Source organism: Phyllostomus discolor, chromosome 2, assembly GCF_004126475.2.
Source record: "Phyllostomus discolor isolate MPI-MPIP mPhyDis1 chromosome 2, mPhyDis1.pri.v3, whole genome shotgun sequence".
Classification (NCBI taxonomy): domain Eukaryota; kingdom Metazoa; phylum Chordata; class Mammalia; order Chiroptera; family Phyllostomidae; genus Phyllostomus; species Phyllostomus discolor.
The window spans coordinates 195,679,333-195,701,477 of record NC_040904.2 but is presented as its reverse complement, the minus strand read 5'-3'; the positions used below and the strand labels follow the sequence as shown (position 1 = coordinate 195,701,477).

Here is a 22,145-nt window from a genome sequence, read left to right as displayed (position 1 = left end):
ACTAATGCATGTAGAAAGTTGTCATTGCAGGAGCTGGAAGGTTGACTGGACCTACCCTGACTTCAGGAGGCTCACAAGCAATTCAGCCTTTGTGCCCCAGGAGGACGGCAAGGGATCAAGATGGTGTTTGAGCCATTGTGCTCCAGAGTGGGAATGTTCACCATTGCTGGGATGGTAGGAAAATCACTGGGCTGCAACTTTTATCTAACCCTTTTCCTTGAATTCCAAAGCCCTTACCTACCCTTTTCATCTCCTTATTAAAAAGGTCAGCTTGAGATGCAATGTTAAGATGGTTTTTAGGGTAAATAACCAGCCTTCTCCTCAGATTGCTGGCCATCTGAATAAAGCACCCATAAAGATTCAATCTTTGTCTCTACTGATTGGTTCTGGTAGTGACGGGCAGCATGAACACCACTTTCCTGGTTTCATATTCTGGCAATTCTTTCCAGGACAGCTTTGGAACTCTCTGGTAAGTCTGGGTATTTGGTGAGGAATCCCACTGGCTGCCTGGACTGAAGGGCCATGGGGTGCAAATGTGGAGACTCCCTAGCAGCTGCCAAGTGATTTCACTTAGAGACTCTCCTTCTCTGACTCTCAGCACTCCCTGTCGCCTTCACTTTCCATTGAATTGCTACACTTTCAGGATTACAGTCCCATGTCACAACTTAGATAGGTCATCAGGAATTAAGGTGACTTCTGGTTTGTGTGAAGTTACAGAGTTCTGTCTGGTGGAATGGTAGGGGGAGCTTCCATTCTGGGAAATAGACCTTTGGGGCAAATTTTGGCTGATTGCTCAACCTATGCTTATGAACCTATTATTAAAAAGAAAATGATTTTTTATTATACTAGTACTTGGCTCATGTATAATCTGGACTCAGGAGAGTACTGGCCACTGAACAGGTCTTTAAATTACTATACTATACTACAATTAGAGTTGTTTTATCAAAGATCAGGGAAATGGAATGAAATACCTTATGTAAAGGCTTTTATGACTTTACCGAATAAAGATGAAGAGTTAAGAGGAAATAGAGTGATGGTCCAGAGAACAGGGAATTTGCCTGTGGCAGACAGCAGAAGCTCAGAAGACAGGGATCAGGGAGATGTTATGGCTGCTGTGAGCATGGACAGAATTCCCACAGCCCCTCCAGCACCGGGGGATCTTCCTCTTTACACAGCTGAGGGAGCCAGAGGAGGCGAGCCTGAACTGGTCTCTCTGTCCTGAACCCATCAGGGAGCCAAATTCAGTGGAGGACAAGCTGCTACTGGTGCAGGGAAATACCCTTTTCAAAGACTTCCAGTGGGAGTAGGGCCAGAGGTCCAGCCCACTGTAGATTATTGGGTATATACCCCATTCTCTACATTGGATCTGTTAAGCTGGAAAAACTCAACTCCTTCTTATAGCGTTGGTCCTACTAAAATGACCGACTTGGTTACATCAATTTTTGTCATCCACTATCCCGGTCAGGATGGTGTGTCCCAATTGGGCACAGATACAAGACTTACTGAATACTTTTGCTTATTGGGGATGAGCAGAGGTTGGTATTGAATAAGGCAAATGAAGAGGCTTGAAAACTACACCAAGAAAACTGAGATGGGGTTTCCAAGCCCACGAAGGCAGTACCTTTAACGGATCCCAGCTGGGATCTTCATGAGAATGGCCTTCCTCTCTTAGAGCACTGTAAGAGGTGCATCTCTGAGGGACTGAAGAAAGGAGTCCCTGGGAAGAAAAGTCTGAATATGGTGCAGGCAGTACAACAAGAGCCCACAGAGGACCCCTCTGAGTTTCTTGGAAGAATCTACCAGGGCTATAGAAAATATATTGATTTAGATTCACAAGCCCCTGAAAATACTAAAATGGCAAATATGACCTTTATCTCTCAAAGTGCACCTGACATCAGAAAGAAACTTCAGAAATTAGAGGGAGGAACAGACACAAATCCTTCCCAATTAGTAGACATTGCCTTTAAAGATGATAACAACAGAGAACAGAAAGAGGCCCAAGTACCCATTATCTTTTTGGAACGGACCTCAGGGCAATGCCATCAGTGGGCAAGAGGCACCCAACCCTGGTCTACAATACCTGCCACTGACCAATGTGCATATTGTGAAAAGAAGAGGCACTGGAAAAACGAGTGTCCCAAGTGAGGTTAAAGGAAGGCAGAGTCTGAGAAGTGGAAAGTCATGCTGGGAAAAGAAACTTACTCCAAGGATGAGTGACAGGGCCCAGATGCTCTATCATTACAACCCCCTACGAAAGTCACCCCCAGGAACCTTGGGGAAAAGTAACAGTGGGGGACAAACTGTAGACTTTTCCATAATACCAGAGCGACATGTGCCATGATCAACAGGTCTCCAGCTGTGTCCTTGTGGCAGGCTATCATCACAACTGGAATTTCTGGAAGCCCTGAAAGCCAATTTTCCTTGAAGCTCTTAGAATGTGCTGTGGGAGATACAGTTTTAATTCGTCAATTTGTATACATTCCTGAGTGCCCACTTTCTCTCTGGGAAGGGACCTGCTGTCTGAACTTTGTGCTCAGACCACTTTCCCTCCAGAAGACCTGCAGGTCCCTCCAGAGCATGCCTAGCAGTTCCTTATGAAACTGCGGGAAGAAGAAGAAAAGCGACCTTGGCCAAAAGAAATTGAGAATCTGGTACACCCCATTGTGTGGGCTGCTGGAAAGCCAGGGAGGGCTAAGCGAGCCCCTCCTGTTAAAGCTGACCTCAAACGAGGGACAGGAACGCCCAACAAGAGATAGTTTCCCTTGCAGAAAGAGACCCCAGAAGGAATACACCCAATAATATAGAAGTTTCAGGAATATGGGTTATTCGGCCCTGCTGCTCCCCATACAATACATACATATTGCCTGCTAAGAAACCCCACTCAAATAAGTATCAATTTGTACATGAGTTAAGGGCCATAGATGACATTGTACGGGGCATTTACTCCACTGTCCTGAATCGTTATACTCTGATGAACAGTATACCTGGGGACAGCCTCTGGTGTCCAGTACTGGACTTAGAAGATGCCCTCTTTTGCATTCTAGTTTATCGAGACTCTCAATCATTGTTTGCTTTTGAATGGCAGGACCCAGAATCTCAAGACAAGACTCAGTACTGCTGGACAGTCTTAACCACAAGGGTCCAAGAATTCTCCATGATTTGGGGGAAGAACCAGAGCCAGGACTTAAAGGATTTAAAACTACAAGGAGGAATTCTGTTACAATATGTAGATGACCTCTTAATTACCAGGACATCATTTCAGCAATGTTTAACCAATACTACAGCTACCTTGAAATGTTTTGCATCTTGTGGCTATAAAATGTCAGCACAGAAAGCCCAGATTTGCCAGTGAGCAGTAAGGTTTCTTGGGTTCCTGCTTGAACCTGGCAAAAGGAGTCTTACTGGAAACAGAAGAGAAACCATAATTCAAATGAGAGTTCCCAATACCAGGAAACAGTGTAGAGGTTTCCAGGGAATGGTGGGCTACTGCTGCAGCTGGATTCCAAACCTTGGGCTCATTGCTAAACCGTTGTATGAAGCTCTGAAAGGACCAGATGTAGCCCTTTAGAATGGATAAAGGAGCGCACTCAGGCTTTTGAGTCCCTGAAGGTACACCTGGCTTCTGCACTAGCTTTGGGGCTTCCAAAACTACTAAAGCCCTTTCAATTATATGTTCGTGAAAGGCAAGGCATTGCCCCAGGTATCCTCACCCAAATGCTTAGTAATATTCCACAACGCATCGCATATTTGTCCAAGAAACTAGGTTACACTGTCCAGGGATGGCCAGCCTGATGGAGAGCTGTGGCAGCCACTTGCAAGCTTTTACAGGAAGATGAAAAGTTTTCTCTGGGACAGCCTATCATCATTTATGCACACCACCAAGTGTTGAGCCTGCTAGAGCAGAAAAGGAAATTTGTGGCTCACTGCTGGAAGAATGGGCAGGTACCCAAGTCATTCTTCTCAACAATCCCAATGTCTCCCTCCAAACTGTAAGTTAAAACCCTGCCTCCCTTCTCCCAGAGCCTCGGTCAGCCACACTAATGCATGACTGTGCTGAAATAATTGACAAAGTGTATGCTAGCAGATTGCTTTACAGGACCATCCCCTAGAAGAGGCAGACTGGACCCTATGTGCCGATGGAAGCAGTTGTATGGACAAAAGAAACAGAAAGGCTGTATATGCAGTTGTGACTCTTGAAGTAACAGTTGAGGCCAAGGCCTTACTGCGGGGAACCTCTGCCCAGAAAGCCAAACCGATTGCTTTGACGAGGCCACTAGAATAGTTACAGGAAAAGAGAGTGGATGTGTACACTGACTCAAGGTACACTTTCCTAATTTTGCACATACATGGTTTGGTCTGGAAGGAAAGAGGACTATTAACCTGTAATAAAAAGGAAATTAAGCAGGCAGCAGGCATTTTAAAATTATTAGAAGCTGTTCAAGTACCTTAGAGGTGGCAGTTATGTACTGCCTGGGGCATCAGAAAGAGGACACTGAAGTGGCTAAAAAAAACAATCTGGCTGATCAAGCAACCAAAAAAGCCCGCTGAAGGAACATTTATAATGCCTTTGGTACCTGTTCTGGACTTGTCTCAATCTGACCCTGGATATTTGACTGCAGGCTTAGAGAAAGCTAAGACCTGGGGTTGGTGAAGAAGGTCCCAACAATAGATGGAGAAAGGGTAAGAAAGGAGTTCTACTGCTTCCTGAACAGCTAGGAGAGCCAGTCATGAAGCATTTGCATGAGGTCACTCACTGTGTAAGGGACTCATTAACCATGTATATTAAACTTCGGTTCACAAGTCCTGGAATTTCTAGCGCCACACGAAAAATAACAGCTAGATGCCTTGTGTGCCAGAAGAACAACCCTAAGACAGGTCCCCATCAAAAGAAAGAAGGGAAACAATACCAAGGACAGTGCCCATTTGGGGACGAGCAAATGGACTTCACCCAGATGCTGAGGGTCCAAGGGTGGAAATATTTGTTAGTCTTTGTTGACACCTTTTCAGGTTGGGTAGAAGCCTATCCTACTAGAACTGAGAAACCCTCAGAAGTAGTGAAATCGTTACAGAAAGAAGTAACCCCTCAATTTAGCTTCCCTGGCAGCATCCAGAGTGATAACAGACCTGCTTTTGTTTCCGAAATTACACAGAAGGTTAGTAAATTTTCAAGAATCAAGTGGAGACTCCACACAGCATGGATACCTCAGGCTTCTGGGAAGGTAGAGAAGATGAATCACACCTTGAAGAAAGATATACCCAAGCTGTGCCAAGAAACTCATCTCCATTGGGATCAAGTTTTACCTATTGCCCTGCTCAGGATAAGGGTGGCTCCTCGAAGTGGGATTCAACTGAGTCCTTATGAAACTGTGTATGGGAAGATCTTAGCTATAATTAATGACCTCACTTGTATTAGAGGTCTCTCCCCCAGAGGTTTGCTACAATCCTTAGTGCTTACAGATAAAGTGCTATTCAAGACTTCGAAGACAAGGTCCCCAGAAGCCAACTAGAAGAAAGGTTGACTGGACATTGAGACATACTCCTTCCTCACCACCCAGATCGTGGGGAAGCCGGCAGGAGTAAAACCTCGGACTCATCACACCAGAGTACAGAAAGCACCAGAAGAACAACAGACCACCGAACTGCAAGAAGACCCAAAAGCCCTCTCTCGAAAACAATAACCTATACTCTTTTCACTACTTTTTGTTTAACCCCATGTTACAAAGAACTTACTCCTTTCGAATGATATGAAAATGTTTGGGTACATTTAGCAAAAGATGTTCTAAATATCTCTGACTTTTGTCTTACAGATGGAAGCCATGTCAAACAAACTTCCCCTTCCTATCTTGTAGATGTTCTTACTTCCCTAGAAAGCCTTCAAAATTAGACTGTGTTCCAGCATATCAATAAGAGCATAACCTACTCTGATACTTATACTTGGGGATCTCTGGTCACTCTAAAGGACAGGGAAATGTTTTCTTTAAAAGTCACTAATGTAGTCTATGGCCATACCACCCTGAATGCACCCAATCTCGTCCAAAAGTCACTGAGGCAGCACTGACCGCAGCAGCTCAGCTGGGTGGGCATTGTTCCACAGAGGGAAAGGTTGTTGGTTCAATTCCAGTCAGGGCACAGGCCTGGGTTGTGGTTTCGGTCCTCAGACAGGGTGCCTACGACAGGCAACTGGATCTATGTTTCCTTCCCACATCGATGTTTCTCTCCCTCTCTTTCCCCCTCCCTTCCCCCCTCTCTAAAAATAAATAAACATAATTTTTTTAAAAAAAAGAGAGAGAGAGATGGTGGAAGTAGGAAGAAGGGGTGAAATCTCAGCGAGAGAGCTGAGAGAGGGCACACGTGGCAGCGGAGTAGAGCCTGGGGAAGCCACACCCCCTCACAGTTTTCCCACACGTTGGCAGAGGGCCTGCTCCAGGCCGGTAGGGACTGGGCGCTCTGAGGAACTCAGAAACGAATCCGATGCAAGTGCACGCCAGAGGGGCTCACCACCAAACTGTGCGCGCACACAGAGGAACACGATGGAGAGCAATGAATCACACACGACAGAGGCCAAGTGAGCCGTGGAGGAAACCATGGAAGTGGAGAAAGTCTTCATAAAGTGGTAGCATGTGAGCTCAGCAAAAGGAGCAGCAAAGAAGTTTCCAGCACTGACCGGTGTGGCTCAGTTGGTTGGGCATCATCCCACAGAGGGAAAGGTCGCCAGTTCGATCCCTGGTCGTGTTTAGATTGCGGGTTCCGTCCCTGGTTGGGGCGCATATGAGAGGCAACTGATCGATGTTTCTCTCTCACATAAATGTTTCTCTTCCTCTCTCCTTCCCTTTCCTTCTCTCTATGAAATAAATAAATACATAAGTAAATAAATGTGTCTCTAGAAATAAAGGGAGTGAACCAAGGGAGTGTACCAGAGACTCTGAGGGAGAAGTGTCTGGAAAGAAGGGATGGTCAGCAGGGCCAAATGCCACAGCAGCATCGAGAAGAAAACAAGCCTCCAAATGGCCACTGGTGTGGTGGCTGGGAGGCCCTCGGTGGCCTGTGAGTGTGGGTCCTTCCTATTGCCTCCCACAGCTGCGAGGATGAGCCATCCCAGGGATACGGAGGTGAGGGGTCATCAGCACACCAGGCCCCTGCATGTTCAAATATTACCACCAGGGGGAGCACAAGAGCTAAAGTGGACGGACCCTCATCCAACCCTGGGTTTTCTCCAGAAACAGGATGCGGGTGAGGAAAGGGAGGGAAAGTTTTCCCACTCCAGCACTACAAATCCTGGAAGGCCTCATGGCTTCATGTGATTTCTGACTCAGGGGCTTACCCAGATTTTCCCCTTGCAGCTAAAGCAAAGCATATTTTTTTCCATCTCTCCTTTTCCTGGTTGCCTGTAAAACTAAACAGCCTGTAATAAACACAGTCTGGCCCTGAGGCTTACTGCACTGGAGAATGTCAGGATAGAGGGGACAGGTAATCCAAAATGCTCACGGCCCAGGTGAGGAGATTGAGGCGGAGAGAGAACAAGTAACTTGTCCAAAATAAACGGAAGTGTCCAACCAAGAACAGAACGCCGATCTCCCCACTCACACTACAAGGATTCTTCTGATTGCATGTGATTTGGTGTTTAACTGTAGTCCCCTCACAATTGTTTCTGGAGTGCAAATAATAATAATAACAGTAACAAGAGCCAACATTCTTTGAGCATTTCTAGGGCAGGCCCTGGACTAAGCAAGCCCTGCTGTTGATTACCTTTTTCAATACTCACAATTACCCTAAGAAGTAGTTTCTATTATAAGCTTAAACATTTACTAAATTCCTCCCCACGGTGCTTGTTAATGGCAGGGAGGGGGAGTCGAATGTAAAAAGATAAAATATTTTCTTTCCTTAGACCTGTCCTCCCAACGTGAGGAGCTCTGGCTCTGCAGCACAATGGGGCATTGTCTGCTTTTCTTCTTCTTAGAGTGCCTCACAGACTCCTGTGCCCAGCCACCTCAGTGACACAGCACTTCCTCTGCTTGTCTGCTCTTGACATTAGGCAACATGTAAGGGGACCCCATTTTCTCTGCTCCTTCCTCCTCCTCTTTTGTTGCCAGTCTCACCCACTGCTGGTGGTTTCTCACACAGCCAGCTACCTGTGGCTTCACACTCTGTGCCCTTACACAAGTTCTCTCTGCCTGGAGTTCCCCCCTCAGCGTGTCTGCTGACTCGCCCTCCAAAGTTGGTTGCTTGGAGCATCCCCTGCACTGGGACACCTCTCTCCTGACTCAGCCAGAGCTGGGGACACACCCTGCGCCTCTGCCTGTTTCTAGGCCACAGCTCCCTCCTCACTGCCCACCCCCCCCCCCACCCCCTGCCACAAGCAAACATTCCATCTGCCCTATAACTGAGTCTTTCATGGGGGATACAGGTCAATTCATGTCAGCATAAGGTACAATACATGGAACATAGCAGGCACTCAAGAAATGCAGAAGAAGCATCATGAACAGAGTTCTCGTAATCTGCTTCCTGCTGCCCTGACTCTGATGTCCCTGATCCCCTCTTCTGGTTTTGCTGCACTCCCTCCGGACCCACCGCATTGCCCCAGTTTAGTCCACTTCCCTTTGTTTCTCACCTGAACCATTCATTCAACGGCCTCCTAACTGATCTCTACTCAGCCCTCAGCTTGCCTTTCATCCCCCCCCCCGCCCCCCGCGTCCCTCACAGCACCAGACTGTGGGTCCCCAGGTACAACACCTCAGCTCCCATCCTCATTCACCAAAACTCTGAGCCAGGACATACAAACACTGGTCATTACCCTCAAGGAGACAACTGCCTTCCCTTCCTGCCCTCCCCCACCCACTGAAGGTAGGGATTGAACTAAACCACACAGCCCTTAACCTTTCAGTGGCCCCTTACCTCAAAATGCAAAGTCTAGGACCAGGAGGCTCCTCTGCACCCTACCCCACCTTCACCTTCCCATACACCTCCCCACACAGTGAACTTCCAGCCCAGACACCAGGCAGCCCCAATGCCAGGCTTTACCCAAGATTCCCTGGGTCTGCAACAACTTTCCCTATGGTTCTGCAGCACTGCTTCCCAGGCTGAGTCAGAGGCCCCTCCTTTTAGCTCCTTTAGCCTGGGCACCACAGCTACCTATCTATCTATCTATCTCTCCCTCTTCCCCCACCCCCCACACAGCACCCAGATCCCCTCCTGCTGCGGTCCAGCTGCCTGATTCAGCCCCAAGTAGACGCAGAGCTCCTGAAGAGGAAAAACAGGAGCAGCTCCTTCTGGCTCCCAATAATGGGCCCTCATAAGTAGATAGTGGTAAGTGTCTTTGAATGAATAACTCAGTGAGACTAACCTAAGAATGAAGATAAACAGCTAAATAAGAGCTTCAAAGTGCTAGAAAAATAAGAAAAAAAAAAAACAAGACAAATTCTGGTGGGTGAAATTTTGAGTTATGCTCTTTTTGCTTGTTGGTATTTTCTGATGTTTCCGTAATGCGTACGTTTTGCTTTTGTTACAAAAAAATGAACACTTAAGGCAACTTCATTTTGGAAAAAAAAAAAAAAAAAAAGGAGGGGGTTTGGAACTTCAAAAGGAGGAATCTCCTTTCTGGTGAGAAACTGGAAAGAAAGTCCGTCCAAAGGGCAAGAGAGGGCGACGTGCAGCGGAGGCAAGAACAGAAGCCCCGCTACAAATTCCCTCCGCCCCTCTCTCGGGGCCCCTAAACCCTGCAAGTCCCGGAAGCGTTCCCGGGCTGCCCAGTCTTCTGCCATGTGCGGTATGGACATTTGAGAATCACTTCCATAAACCGCCGGACTATCTTCCCACCTGGACTACAAGCTTCTAAATCCTCCTATTCCACCCGAGGTGCCAAACACGAGCGTGCTCAGTGAGTGGTTTTCAAGGAGCCGCCCCGAGAGAACTAATGCCTGACAGCTTCTCTTCAAATCGAGGCCAAAACAAGAAGTGCCCTCGCTGCGCGGTCGGCCGGTTTTGGGTGGCGAGCTGCCCCGGGGAAGTTCTCCCAAAGTAGAGGGCTCGGGCGGGAAGGCCGGAGTCTACCGGGCGAGAACCGGGGAGGTGAGGCTTCCATTTAACTCTCAGGTAAACAAACGCTGCGTGGGGTGGCGGCCCGCAAAGACCCCTGGTGGGTGGGAGGAAAGAGAGAGGGTGGGAGAGAGAGGGGAAGGCCCCTTCGGCGGGGGCTGGCCGAGCCGGAGACAATGGGGAAAAGAGAGAAGGGCGGGGCTGCAGGGCCTCCAGAGCCGGGATCCCGGGAACCTGGGCGGGGAGGGGGCGGGCCGCAGGGCGTGGGCGGGGCAGGTGGGGCCCGGGCCCGGGCCGGGGGCGGGGTCCGCGGCACATGCGCGCCGCCGCCCGCCGCTCGCTGGAAGGAGTGGTACTTTTTAAAAGTGCAGCCCGGAGGCCAGCCCGCAGCCGCCAGCTCCTCAGTCCCGACCTGGTCCTGCGAGTCCCGGCCGCGCGCCTCCGTCCCACTTCAGTGCAGCCCAGGCCAGTCCAGCCCTCACCATGCCGGTCAAAGGAGGCACCAAGTGCATCAAATACCTGCTCTTCGGCTTCAACTTCATCTTCTGGGTGAGTGAGCGGGACAGCCGCGCGCTCCTCTCCGGGGCCACCTGCCCGCCCCGGGGACCCTGCCCGCGGTCGAGGCGTCGGTAACTGGCACTGCCCGCCCGGTAGGCTCGGAGCAGAGGAGAAAGGGCGCTGCGGCCGCCAGCTGGCTGCTCTGCCGAGTCCGAAGACGGGCGGGGCGGGCACGTTCTTAGGGGGCTCGCCGGAGCCGGGCAGGCTCGCGGACGGACGCGCGGGCCCCGGTGAGCTGGGGCGTGGAGACCGGCCCCCGGCCTCTCCTTCGCCAGGGTTGTGGGCTGGGGTTTATGCCTGCCCCTCCGAGCGGAGGGGGGTGGAGGGAGAGGCGGCGGGGAGAAACGGAGGCCCTTCGTTCCCGGGCACTCGAGACCCCGGCCAAAGAGGACCTTGGCGGGCAGGGCTGTTCCGGACTGGGGTGGAGTCTCACGGGCGGCGAGCAGGCGAGGATGCAGGCGCTCTAAGGGTCTTAGGTGGCCGGGGCAGCTTCGCTGAGAGGTGTTGGCGCTTTTACGCTGGAGAGGAAGGGGCGCGCCGGGCCGTGGGTGGCCCGGACCCCGTCACCAAGTGGGAGTCGGGGGCCCTCCGCACTCGAAGGGGAACCTTCAGCCGCCCTCCTTCCCCTGTTCTTTCAAACTTTGGTTCTCAGCCACCGTGAGAAAGTCCGAGGTCCCTCGAAATTACCTGAAAGACTAGCTTGTCTTGATTTTTTCCCCCCCAAGGGCGATAAGTATCTGAACTGGGGAGAATTCTGGGAGAGTTGGGGAGAGGAGGGGCAGGTTGCCCGTGGGCGCTTTTAGTGCGAAGAGCCTGTTTCTCTATTTCCGGGAGAAATCGGGTACTGGCCCCAGGGTCTGCAGCCTCGCGCCTGTGTCCGCCTGCCCGCCGAGTGGCAAGGTGGGGCCACCGGGAACGCACTTTCACGGCGGGGGCGGGGGCGGGCGGGGTGGAGGGGGAGGGCCCGCGGACACCCAGCCGGCAGGCAGCTCCAGGACTCCCACTGCTGGCGGCACTCCGTCTCTCTGCTATGGGAAGCCCGGGGGAGGCAGTAAAGGGGAGTGCCGTCTTGACGCCTTCCCTTGGGGGTTTAAGGGACCACCCAGAGACAGAAGCAAGGACTAGGGGGCCTTTGTGCTCTGGCTCCGAGGGCCACATCCCCTGCACACAGACGGATAGTATTTGCTTGCAGTCAGGAAGGAGGTTGGGAAGGAAGCTCCTTTCCAAGAGAGAGGGATGTAAAAACAGGGGCATGCCACTAGAGGCCAATAACAAAAAAAAAAAAAAATGAACTTATTCCCTTGGAGCTGGTCACTGGGGTCCCCAGGAACCTAGGGCAGATCTCCTGAGATTTCATCCTCTCTCTGGAGCTGACCAGCAAAGAGACGGAACTGCCCTTGCAAGAGTCACCACACCCCACACTTGCACTTGTGCGGATGGCACATAGGTGTGCCCCTGCCCAACCCTTGGCCAGCTTTAAGGACACCCGCCTGTGGTGGGCACCTCCCCTTCTCGGTGTTCTCAGCAGCCAGCCAGCTAGCTGCCAGACTTGCTCCCTCCTCTCAGCAACTCCTGGCACCAGAAAAGAATGTCAGAAGGCGAGCTGGCCCCACCTCTGTCCTTTGGGGAGTTTTCCTCTTCCCTCCCTAACACAGCCTATCCCCTGCCAGTCTATTGGTTCTCTCTCAGCCATCCGCCTAGGCTGCATCAGGGGCTGGGGGGAACCTCTGACCACCAGAGTGCCCTCACACCCCCATCTGCTTAGTAGCACAGGCGGGAGCCTGAGGGGGGCTCCCAGTGCCAGTCCAGCACCCGCTCAGCCTCTTGTCTCTGACTTGCCACCCCATCCATGCTTAGAGCTGCCCCTGCCTGGGCGAAGTTCCGCTGGTCAGCTGTGTTCTTGGAAACAGAAATTATTCACTCTGGGAATGTTTGGGTTTAGAGCTAGGAGTGGCTTGAGAGATTATCCATTCCCACCCTCTTATTTACAGTGAGAAAGCAGAGAACCAGAGAGGGGCGATTTGCCCAGGACCACAGAGACGGAGCCAATACTACAACCCTGTGTCCTTTACGCTAGGCCTGTCCTCCGTCCCCATCACAAAACCAACAAGGGGGCCTGGTAATGGGCTGGTATAGGCAGTAAGCAGTAGCTACGTTTTTCTGAATTGATTATTGTCCAGTAGTATCAGGCTCCCTATAGCGATGATGGAATAAAGGAATATTACAATTTGCTGGTAAAGGATTTAACAGTCTGCAAGTCCAAGCCCTCAGGCTACATAGCAGGAGAAGGAAGCATTATGCCCATTTTACTGATGACCAGGAAACTAGTCCCCAGAAAGGTTAAACGACTTACCCAGGGTCATGTGGCAAGATGCTCCCCCCAAAAAAGGGTTGAGGAGGAAAACCTTTTACTGGTGTCAGAGTGGTGAACTCAGGCTACAGGTGGGGAACCAAGGCCAGGGCCAAGCCCGGAACCTGTGCTCCTGGTCTGTTCCCCACCACCTACCCCCAAACCCTGGTCCTGCATCGAAAGAGCTCAGTTCCTACCTCACACCTCCCTCCGCCCCTTTGTTTGCTGCCTTTCACCACCTACCCCCACTCGCTGATGGAAAGGGCAAAGGGCTTCTCTTTCCCAAGAAATGGTGTGGCCTTGGACCTAACGGAGGCTTCTTAGAAGCATAGGCAGAGACCTGAATGGGAATTCAGAGCCTGGGTGTTAGTCCAGCTGTGTCCCCAATGCACTTGGAAGTCTTCGGCAGGCAGCTTTCGTGCTCCAGCCCCTTCACCACTGCCTAAAGCCATCGGGCATTCCCGCACAGCCCGGAGTGGAGTTGGGAAATGGAATGTGCGGTGAACACACTAAGGCTGGTCCTCAGAGCTTGGCTTCACTGGACCTTTACCTCTGGAGCCTGATTCTTATGTCTCTTTCCTGTTAACCTCACGGTTCCCCCTGCTCCCCCTGAGTAAGGTCTTTCTGTCTGGGGTCCCTGTGTTCATTGCCCTCAGCCATTTTGGTGGTACACCTTAGTGGTCAGGGCATCGGCTCTGGATTGGATTTACCCATCACCAGATGCAGCTGGTGCCTGCCCCATGGGGTGGGGGGAGGGATGAGAGAATGTACGTGATGCACTTAGTACTGGATGAAGAGGAAACTTCCTGTAGTATTGTTGCTCACCAGTTGAAAATAGATGGAGGGAGTGGAGCGGTGGGGAGCAACTCCCTAAAAAGTGTGGAAGTGCAGACCACAGGTTACCCAGGAGCACATTCCCAACCCGCAGGCATTCTTCCAGCTCTGGACTGGGCACTGACTCCATTTCATGTGTGGCTACAAGTTTGGGAGGCAGCTCCACTTCTAAAAATAAAACTCCGTGGCAGTTTCTGGGTCTGGGCAGGGTGTGGACTAGTTGGAGGGAGGGCAAAGCCCCTCCCACCCAACCTGCTGCTTCTCCCAGAAACTGTTGCCTTCACTGTGGGCTGAGCAAGCAGCTGGGGCTGTTGAGTAAAATGGCTTCCTGGTTTTGGCACCCGGACAGCCAGAGCTCTGGGACAGCGGCTGTGTTTGTACTGAGGCTGGCAGCTTTGGGGAGAGGTGAGGTGAGGCCAGGTGACCGCATCTCCTAAGGAAAATCACACCTCTCCCCGGCCTACAAGGCCTACAATCTTGATGGCATTCCCCCACTTTTCACAATGGTTGTCAACAACGAAGAGTCTGACTCCTGATTTTGGGGCGGTTGGTGGGAAGGATTCTTCTACACCCACGCCTTTCTGCCCCTTTCTTTTCAAAGTGGCCCTTCTGCACCGTTCCAGACCTTACTCTTGTGTACTCAAGGGAAGGGGCTGCTGGCTAAGACCCGAACTCGGACGGCTTTGACAGCAGCCCCGCTGAGGGCCATCCCTGCCAGCACAGAGCACTTCCTCTGCCGTCTCTTCTGCCATCGGCGTTTCTCTGCCACAGACCTCACAAATAAGCGTTCTCGCGGCTTCCTTTTGTGTCGCATGTGAATCTTGCCTATCGCAAACAGGGCTGCGTGGCCTGTGTTTGATTTGTCTCTTTTTTTTTTTCCTGTTGGATTGCATGCCATGAGGAGGCGTGGCTTTGGGAATTGGTCGCACAGTCTGGAACTTAATAATACCTTGGACTTACAAAAGCACCTTTTTTCTAAAGAACACAAGCCTTGATGGGCTTTCTCAGGTGTGTCTGGCTCTGAGGGTAAGGGACCTGAGGTCACGGTTCCTGTGGCTTCTGTGGTCCTGTTGTCGTGTTGGGGCTGTGGGTTCCAAGCCCACCCGTGTCGAGCTGGGCACGGGAGAGTGAAGCAGTTCTGGAAGTTGCATAGTTAGGGTCCATGTTCCTCCTCCCTCTGGGTTGGGGTTGGGGGGGACTTTCTGTGGACCCACCTCGGGTCTTTTCAACCAAAGTCCTGAAGAAATTATCTTTACCTCTTCCGGAAGAGCAATGGCGCCGTTGTTTGGGGGTTGAAAATCTGGGTAAGACCCTGTTGGACCCCTGTTCTCAACTCCCCAGAGCTGTTCTTTGCAACTGAGGGAGCTCAGGAGACCAAAAGGACCGATCTTAATACAGTTTTTAAGTTGACGGTTTTGAAGTCGGGCTGCAGATGACTTGCTTGGTTTCATTCTGTGGAAAAAGTAATGCTGGTCCAGGGACATTTTCATTTTCCATCAAGTGAAGGCATGCAGCTGTGGAAAGCAGCATCCTGTCTCCAGATGAGATAATTTTATAATAATTACATTCATCCGGTAATTTCGCGCATGCGCCCCCCCCCCCCCAAAAAAAAATACTTAGTGCTGGGCCGTTTTTAAGTACTGTATGCTTTTATCCTAGACTGGTGGATCTTAACTTTTTTAAGGAATCCCATGCAATCACTGGGACCTGCCTCCAATTATACCCATTTCTTTGCTTTTTTTCTGGAGGCTCACGGACTTTGGTTATGAACCCCTCACACTGGGCTCTGTCCCTTGGTTTCCAGACAAACCCCGCTCTGTCTCGAATCCCATGTTTCTGCCTTGAGAAGTGGGCTGCCTCACCACTCCCTAGGGATTGCTTGGTGGCGTAATCGGAGGACTCTGAGAAAGGCATTAGAGAGTCCTAAGTGCCCCTGGCAATCCAGGGCAGCCAAGACTGGGGAGCCCGCCTCCCCAACCATTTTGCTCTGACTCTCTGATTAATCATTGCCCAAGGAGTGGCTTTGACTCTCAGTTAATTTAATGAGTGTTTGCATTTCTAGTCCACATGAAGAATCCAACTTTACGAGCTACCAGCCAAGTTTTGCTTCTTCGGTTAGGGTTTCCCATAGTGTGGGTGAATTGTCTTTGTTCAGGGGGAGTGGAGTGCTGTCTTTCTCTTCTCCTCCTTCCCACGAAATGGAAGCGCGAAGCCTCGCCCCTGAGGACTTTGGAAAGGAGGAGTATCCCCAGGGGGTCGCCTGGGGACTTGGACTCCTGAGGAGATGACAGGCAGCCTGGTTAAACAGCAAGGAAAGATGAAGCCACAACTTGGAAGAGGCCATATTTATTTGATTCTAGAGAGGTTTGAGGGCTACTGGCTTGGAGAAAAATCAGAAATTTGGGATTTTAGGGTCCTTCTTATTCAGTCCTCTTGCCAAACATTGCCCAGGGCAGCAGAAACAGTGGCTTTTGCTGGCTCTATTAAGAAAGTAACCATACAAAGCTCACCCAATGTACCTCAAGGTTCCAGTGAACACCTCAGGCCCAGGCAGGCCAATGGCCTTTGACCTCTACCAAGCTGCTGCCTCCAAACGTCTCAGGAGGCAACCCCTTGCTCATCCTCCAGTCTGAGCTGCGTGTTCATGTCCAAGTGCAGAAATATAACACATGGATCACAGCAGAAAATTCTTGACTGGGGGGTTAAAAGTGTGATAAAGTAAACCCAGACCGTTCTACTGAACTCAAAACAAATTGCTATAGCATTTTAGTGTTAATTTATCTTTAAATCTACATTGATTAAATCAATAGCATAAAAGTGGTAAAATTGATTTATTCAAGCTTTAAATGAAAAGATTGGCGAAATCATACTTAGTTGTGAACTCATTGCTTTCCAAGTCATTCAAAGTTTCGTGTTTTTAAAAGATAGTTTTCTGTAGACTGACTGTGTGTCCCCAAAATTCATGTGTGAAATCCTGCCTTTGGAGATGGCTGAGTCATGAGGATGGAACCCTCATGAATAGCATCAGTGCCCTTAGAAGCAGAGGCCCAATGTCCCAGGTTCGATTCCCAGCTAGGGTACATTCCTGGGTTGCAGGCCATAACCCCCAGCAACCACACATTGATGTCTCTCTCTCTCTCTCTCTCTCTCTCTCTCTCTCTCTCCCTCCCTCCCTCCCTCCCTCCCCTCCCTCCCCTCCCTTCCCTCCCTAAAAAAATAAGTAAAATCTTAAAAAAAATAAAATAAATAAAAAAAATAATTAAGAAAGAAAGAAAGAAAGAAGCAGGGGCCCCAGAGAACGCCCTCTTTCCTTCTGCCACGTGTGATTACAGCAAGAAGACAGCCCTCTGTGAACCAGGAAGCAATTCCTCACCAGGTACCACATCTGCTGGCACCTTGATCTTGGACTCCCCAGCTCCTAGAACTATGAAAAAGAAATTATTGTCATTTGTAAGCCGCCCAGTCTGTGGTGCTTTGTTATAGTAGCTCACGTGGACCAAGACGTCTTTATTCACAGGTTCAAATCAGAATCACCTCTTCCCTCATAGGTGAGCAATCGCAGCGTGCCGCTTGGCGTGTGTGCGCCGCTCATCAGCGCCCCTCCCTGCTGGGTGGCAAGCCCCCTCGGCGGCCCTGCTCCTGCGAGCAGAGTGTGCGCTCCAGAGGCAGGAAGCCTCTGGAGCTTCCTGCCTCTGTGGTGTCTTCCTCCTGCTCACCCCAATGCAATGTGAACCACCTGCTTCTTGCAATGTGGGACTGTGGATTCCAGTGTTACACTCCAACTTTTTAAAGCTTCCTTTCTACAGCCTGGGGAAATCTACTCATACTCTGCTTTCCCCCTCCAATCAAGTTATGGCCCTGACTAAGACTAGATAGCATCTGGTTTCCCACAGACCAGAACACTCATTTCAAATGGAAATTAAATTGTCTCTAATAATTTAGGGAGGGACCCTGAGCATTATGGAAAGCTGGCCTTATCCTCATGTTGTAGGTGCCTCCCGGGATCCAGGGCCCAGACCCACGGTGATGCTGTCTCATTCCCTCTGCTGGCAGGATGGTGCTGCATTTACAGGGCAGCGACTGAGTCCCACCTTGGGGTCATTCCTATAGGGGATGCAGGGACAGTGGCCACTTGATGGACCTCAGCCTTACCCATGGACACAGTGGGCAGCTGCAACAGCGTCTGTACTTGTCAGGACTGCAATAGTACTGAAGCCAGGACAAGAAGAAAATGTGCCAAGTTACTGCGAGAAGGCTGTCTCCCAGACTGGTGCTGGTGTCCATGCTGACTTCCTGGCCAGCGCCGCAAGGGTGTGCCGGAGCTCTTGGGCAGAGGCCAGCAAGAGAAGGTGCAGGCGCTCTCTCTAGATCCTGTCCACCTGAGGCTCCGCCAGCTCGAGGCCAGGCTAGGATTGCACCTGTGGGCCACGTGGCTTTGCAGGTGCCTTCCTGTCAGAGAGAAGGCCCTCTGCTCTTGCAGGTGGGCCATCATGGGACCTGTAAGAATAGAAGATGGCACTTTTGATATGGGATCAGATGTGCCTGTGTGGGAGAAAAGACACAAAAGACACGTGCATTCAATTAGGTTCTGAAATTCACAAAATGGATCAAAAAGACAAACAGTTTAGCAAAATGATTGAAAATTTGGGCTTTGCACTCAGACTATTGGGGGTTCAAGTTCTAACTTGGCCACTTATTTGCCAAGTGATCTCGGGGAAGCTGCTTAACTTCTGTGCTCAGGTTTTCTCATCTAAAATCATGGAAGTGAATGTTACCTACCTGGCGGGCCTATTGTGGAGCTTAAATAATACAGGAGAGGTGCTTTGAATGGAATGTGGGGCATAGCACATATTGGGGTATCTAATAATTAAGAGACCTGAAGTGAAAGCAGGGATAGGGCAGGTCATAGGTTAGACAGAGCAGTTCAGGAACTGTGACTCTTGACCCCGTGCTGGCTTGGTTCTCAGAATGACCTATGATGGGGGAGGAGGGCCATTTGCCAACATTCCCAATCTGTGCACCATGTGGCATTGCTTATAATGTGTAAAAGAAGGAGCATCTTCCACTACTCAGGACCATGCAGGCGACTGGTATCTCGTTCCGTGGATGGAATGAGAACCAGCTGGTCCACAGGGTTAAGGTGCATAAGCAAGAGTGTGTGTGTGACCGCAGGACATCTTAGTGAGTCATATGCAATGGAAACAAATGAGTTTAAAGCAAAACATCCCCAAACAATCCTCCACATCAGATAATTTTGGTTAAGATCAGAATGCCAACTTTCAGCAGAAAAAGGAGTTATGGGCTAGCTAGTATATACTACATGTCTGGCAAGCAAGGCAATGGAAACTTGAAATGAGATTTCTTGTTTAGAAATGAGGTTACCTTGGGCACAGGCCTTCCCTCCCAATCCCTCAGCCCCAAGCTACTTAACACCAGCACATTATATTAGCTGAAGGTTTTCTCTTCTCTTAGGCAGAATAAGGGCTCTGGGGTTTCATTAAGTTATTGATTTGAGAGAGAGAAAGAAACATGGATTTGGTGTTCCACCCATCCGTGCATTCATTGGCTGGCTCTCGTGTGTGCTCTGGCCAAAGACCAGAGCAACCTTGGCACGTCAGGACGGTGCTCTGAACAACTGAGCTACCCGGCCAGGGCCAAGGGCTCTGTTTGTTAAGTGAGGCTGACTTTGTTCTTGGAATGGAGGATTTCTCAACATTTGAACTTATTCAGACCAGGTCACTCCCTAATGTCCATAAAATTATGCTGAGAAAAGATTTACAAGGCTCTTCGTCCTCTGTCACCCTCCAGAGAGGAGACCACGCTACCTCCCTTTCACCAGGGATGAGGCACGTGTGACAGAAGGAGACAGCTGACAGCTAAGTCACTCCAGACCTGCTCTGCAACCCTGGGCAAGTTAGTTTCCCTCTCTGAGCCTATTTTCCTCATCTCAGACTGGGATGGTCATAATGACCTCCAAGGGTGTCAGGCAGTCCCACCAGCACTCTTAGCTTCCAAAGGGGTTGTCGCAGCCTCACAGTAGGACTCGTCCTGTCCCTGGGAACTCTCTTACTCGCTCCCACAGGGAATGTGCCCATTATTGCTGCACCAGCCTGAGCCCAGGCTTAAACATTCAAACACAATTGCTCAGAAGGGCCAGGCATAGGGAGAAGACGGCACCCACAGGCTGTAGCTATTGAGCCTCCATCACCCCTCCCTCCAGGGCGCCCCCAAGTGCCCTAGAATCCCTAGAAAAGGAGGCTGTGCAGGGTCAGGGGCAGGCTGAGTATGTGCTTAGGATGCCAGCAACGTAGGCTAGCCCAAGGAATTGTGGGGCAAGTAACCACTTTTTTGAACTTGTGTATACTAATTTCATAATTTCGATTTTTTTTTAATGTTGAATTATATAGGTGGTAATGTGCGTGACATCGTCTTCTCAGTGTGCAGGGCACTAATCTGGCCACAGAGACAGGAGTTGGCTTCCCCAAAGACCTAGCTTCTGGCTTCTCAAGGATGGGTGGATTTTTTATTGTTGTCAACCTCCCAACATGCCATGGTGTGGAAGAGAAGCAACATGTATGTAGTAACACACACGCACAACATGTAGTAACACATACATGGCGATTGCCAGGGAGGGGGAAGTTGACTCATTAGAAGTAGAGATCCCCAGCAGTGAATTGGTGATTCCTTAAGCCTCACTTTCCTTATTTGGACAGTGAAGGCAATAATAGAACCAAAGTCTTAGGGTCATTAGGAGGAACAATGGGATGTTTAACGTAAAGCCATTATTGTGACACCTGGCTCATGGACAGAGCTCAGATGTCAGCTTCCGCAGCTGCTGTGGAGTTATAATAACGCCTCTCAAAATTTTTCAGAGATCAAGGTTGTCCTAAACCTTCACACTCATCCATAGCTTACTGCTCCAGTTCTGTAAAGCTGCATTGCCCAGGATTGCTCAGAGCTGCAATTTTACCACGAGGCTTCCTTCCTTTTAGAAGATGAATTAGCAGGCTTGTCTTTCTGTCTGTCTACAAAACGCTCATTTCAGAGGTTTCCGCGGTCTGGGAAAGATGAGTGAAGAGAGGAACTGGCTTTGCACTTTGCTGGACATGGCCCCATAAGGCTGCCCAGCGGGTAGAGGCTCGTTTTTGGAGTCTAACTGGGAATTTAACAATAGGAATCACAAGAAGAAATTTATTCTGCTTCCAAACCAAGAAGGGTGGGTGGCATTAGCACCTCTCCTTCAGCTCACTTGTGTTTTCAAAAGAAGATGGATCACTGGCTGGTGTGGCTCAGTGGATTGAGTGACGGCTTGGGAACCAAAGGGTCACCAGTTTGATTCCCAGTCAGGGCACATGCCTGGGTTGCCGGCCAGCTCCCTAGTAGGAGGTGTGCAAGAGGCAACCACACATTGATGTTTCTTTCCCTCTCTTCCTTCCTCTCTCCCCCTCTCTAGAATAAATGAAATCTTTTTTAAAGGGGGGGAAGGGATGGGTCCCTTTTATCTAGAACTTTCTTGACACCATGAAGCAGACCCCAGAGGAAAGCAGAGTCGGTCACTATTGCTTGTGTGGACACCAGGGAAAGAAAAGAAAGGAAAGGAGAGCTAGCCCTAAGGGGTGCCCTGTCCCTGGGACCCAATGGCCGTGGGCTTGAGACCGCCACCTCTCCATGACTCAGAAGAGGAAGAAAGAGAAACCTCAAGAAGTTAGTGGCCAGTGTCTTCCCGGCCACTCGGCTGGGGTGGGTGCCCTGAATCTGAGTCACCTCGCTGCAGCAGGCCGATTAAGCTTTAGGTCAGCATGTTGCCAAATTCAACGTGTCCAAACTACCCTCCTTTGTTCAAGAGAAGTTCTTCGGCATTCCCATTCTTCCCCTTCGCCAGGCAGCACAGCATGCAGCTCGGTGCCGGGAAGAGGGCGGCGCTGCGCTGTCTGCGTGGCCGGCCCGCCGCCCGCCCTGAGTGCTGCCTCCTGCTACCTGGGCCGTGTCCAGCGAACTGTTGTTGCTTGACCTCTCGGAGCCTGTTTCATCTATAAAATAAGAGTGACGAGAGGACTAAATGAGATAATATCCATAAATCACCTCCTACAACGTGGGACACACAGAGATAGTAATTGCTACTATTATTATATTGCTTATTTTCCTTTCCCTAGCCTCTGGAGGGGCTGCTGATGGGCAAAAAGGCTGCCGGGAGTCAGGTTAACAGTAAAGCTAAATAACCTACAGCGTGATTAACCATCGGCCTCTGTGTGTATTCTTTAAAATTTACTTATTTATTTAATTTTACTTTTTTTTTGAATTTAGGATGGTTTGAGGAAGAATCCACTCTGCTGCATAGCCTGGCCCAAGGAAAACACGGGCTGCAGAAATC

The 22,145-nt window shown here is 50.2% G+C and overlaps 1 protein-coding gene across 1 annotated transcript in view; it reads left to right on the top strand.

Moving 5' to 3' along the window:
• The first annotated feature begins 10,351 nt into the window (after nt 1-10,351).
• Nucleotides 10,352-22,145, top strand: part of CD9 (CD9 molecule) — a 32,360-nt gene continuing 20,566 nt past the window's right edge. The window contains exon 1 of the mRNA XM_028533146.1: nt 10,352-10,581. Coding sequence (XP_028388947.1) covers nt 10,516-10,581 — 66 coding nt within the window. The 5' untranslated portion in view covers nt 10,352-10,515. The remainder of the gene's footprint in view (nt 10,582-22,145) is intronic.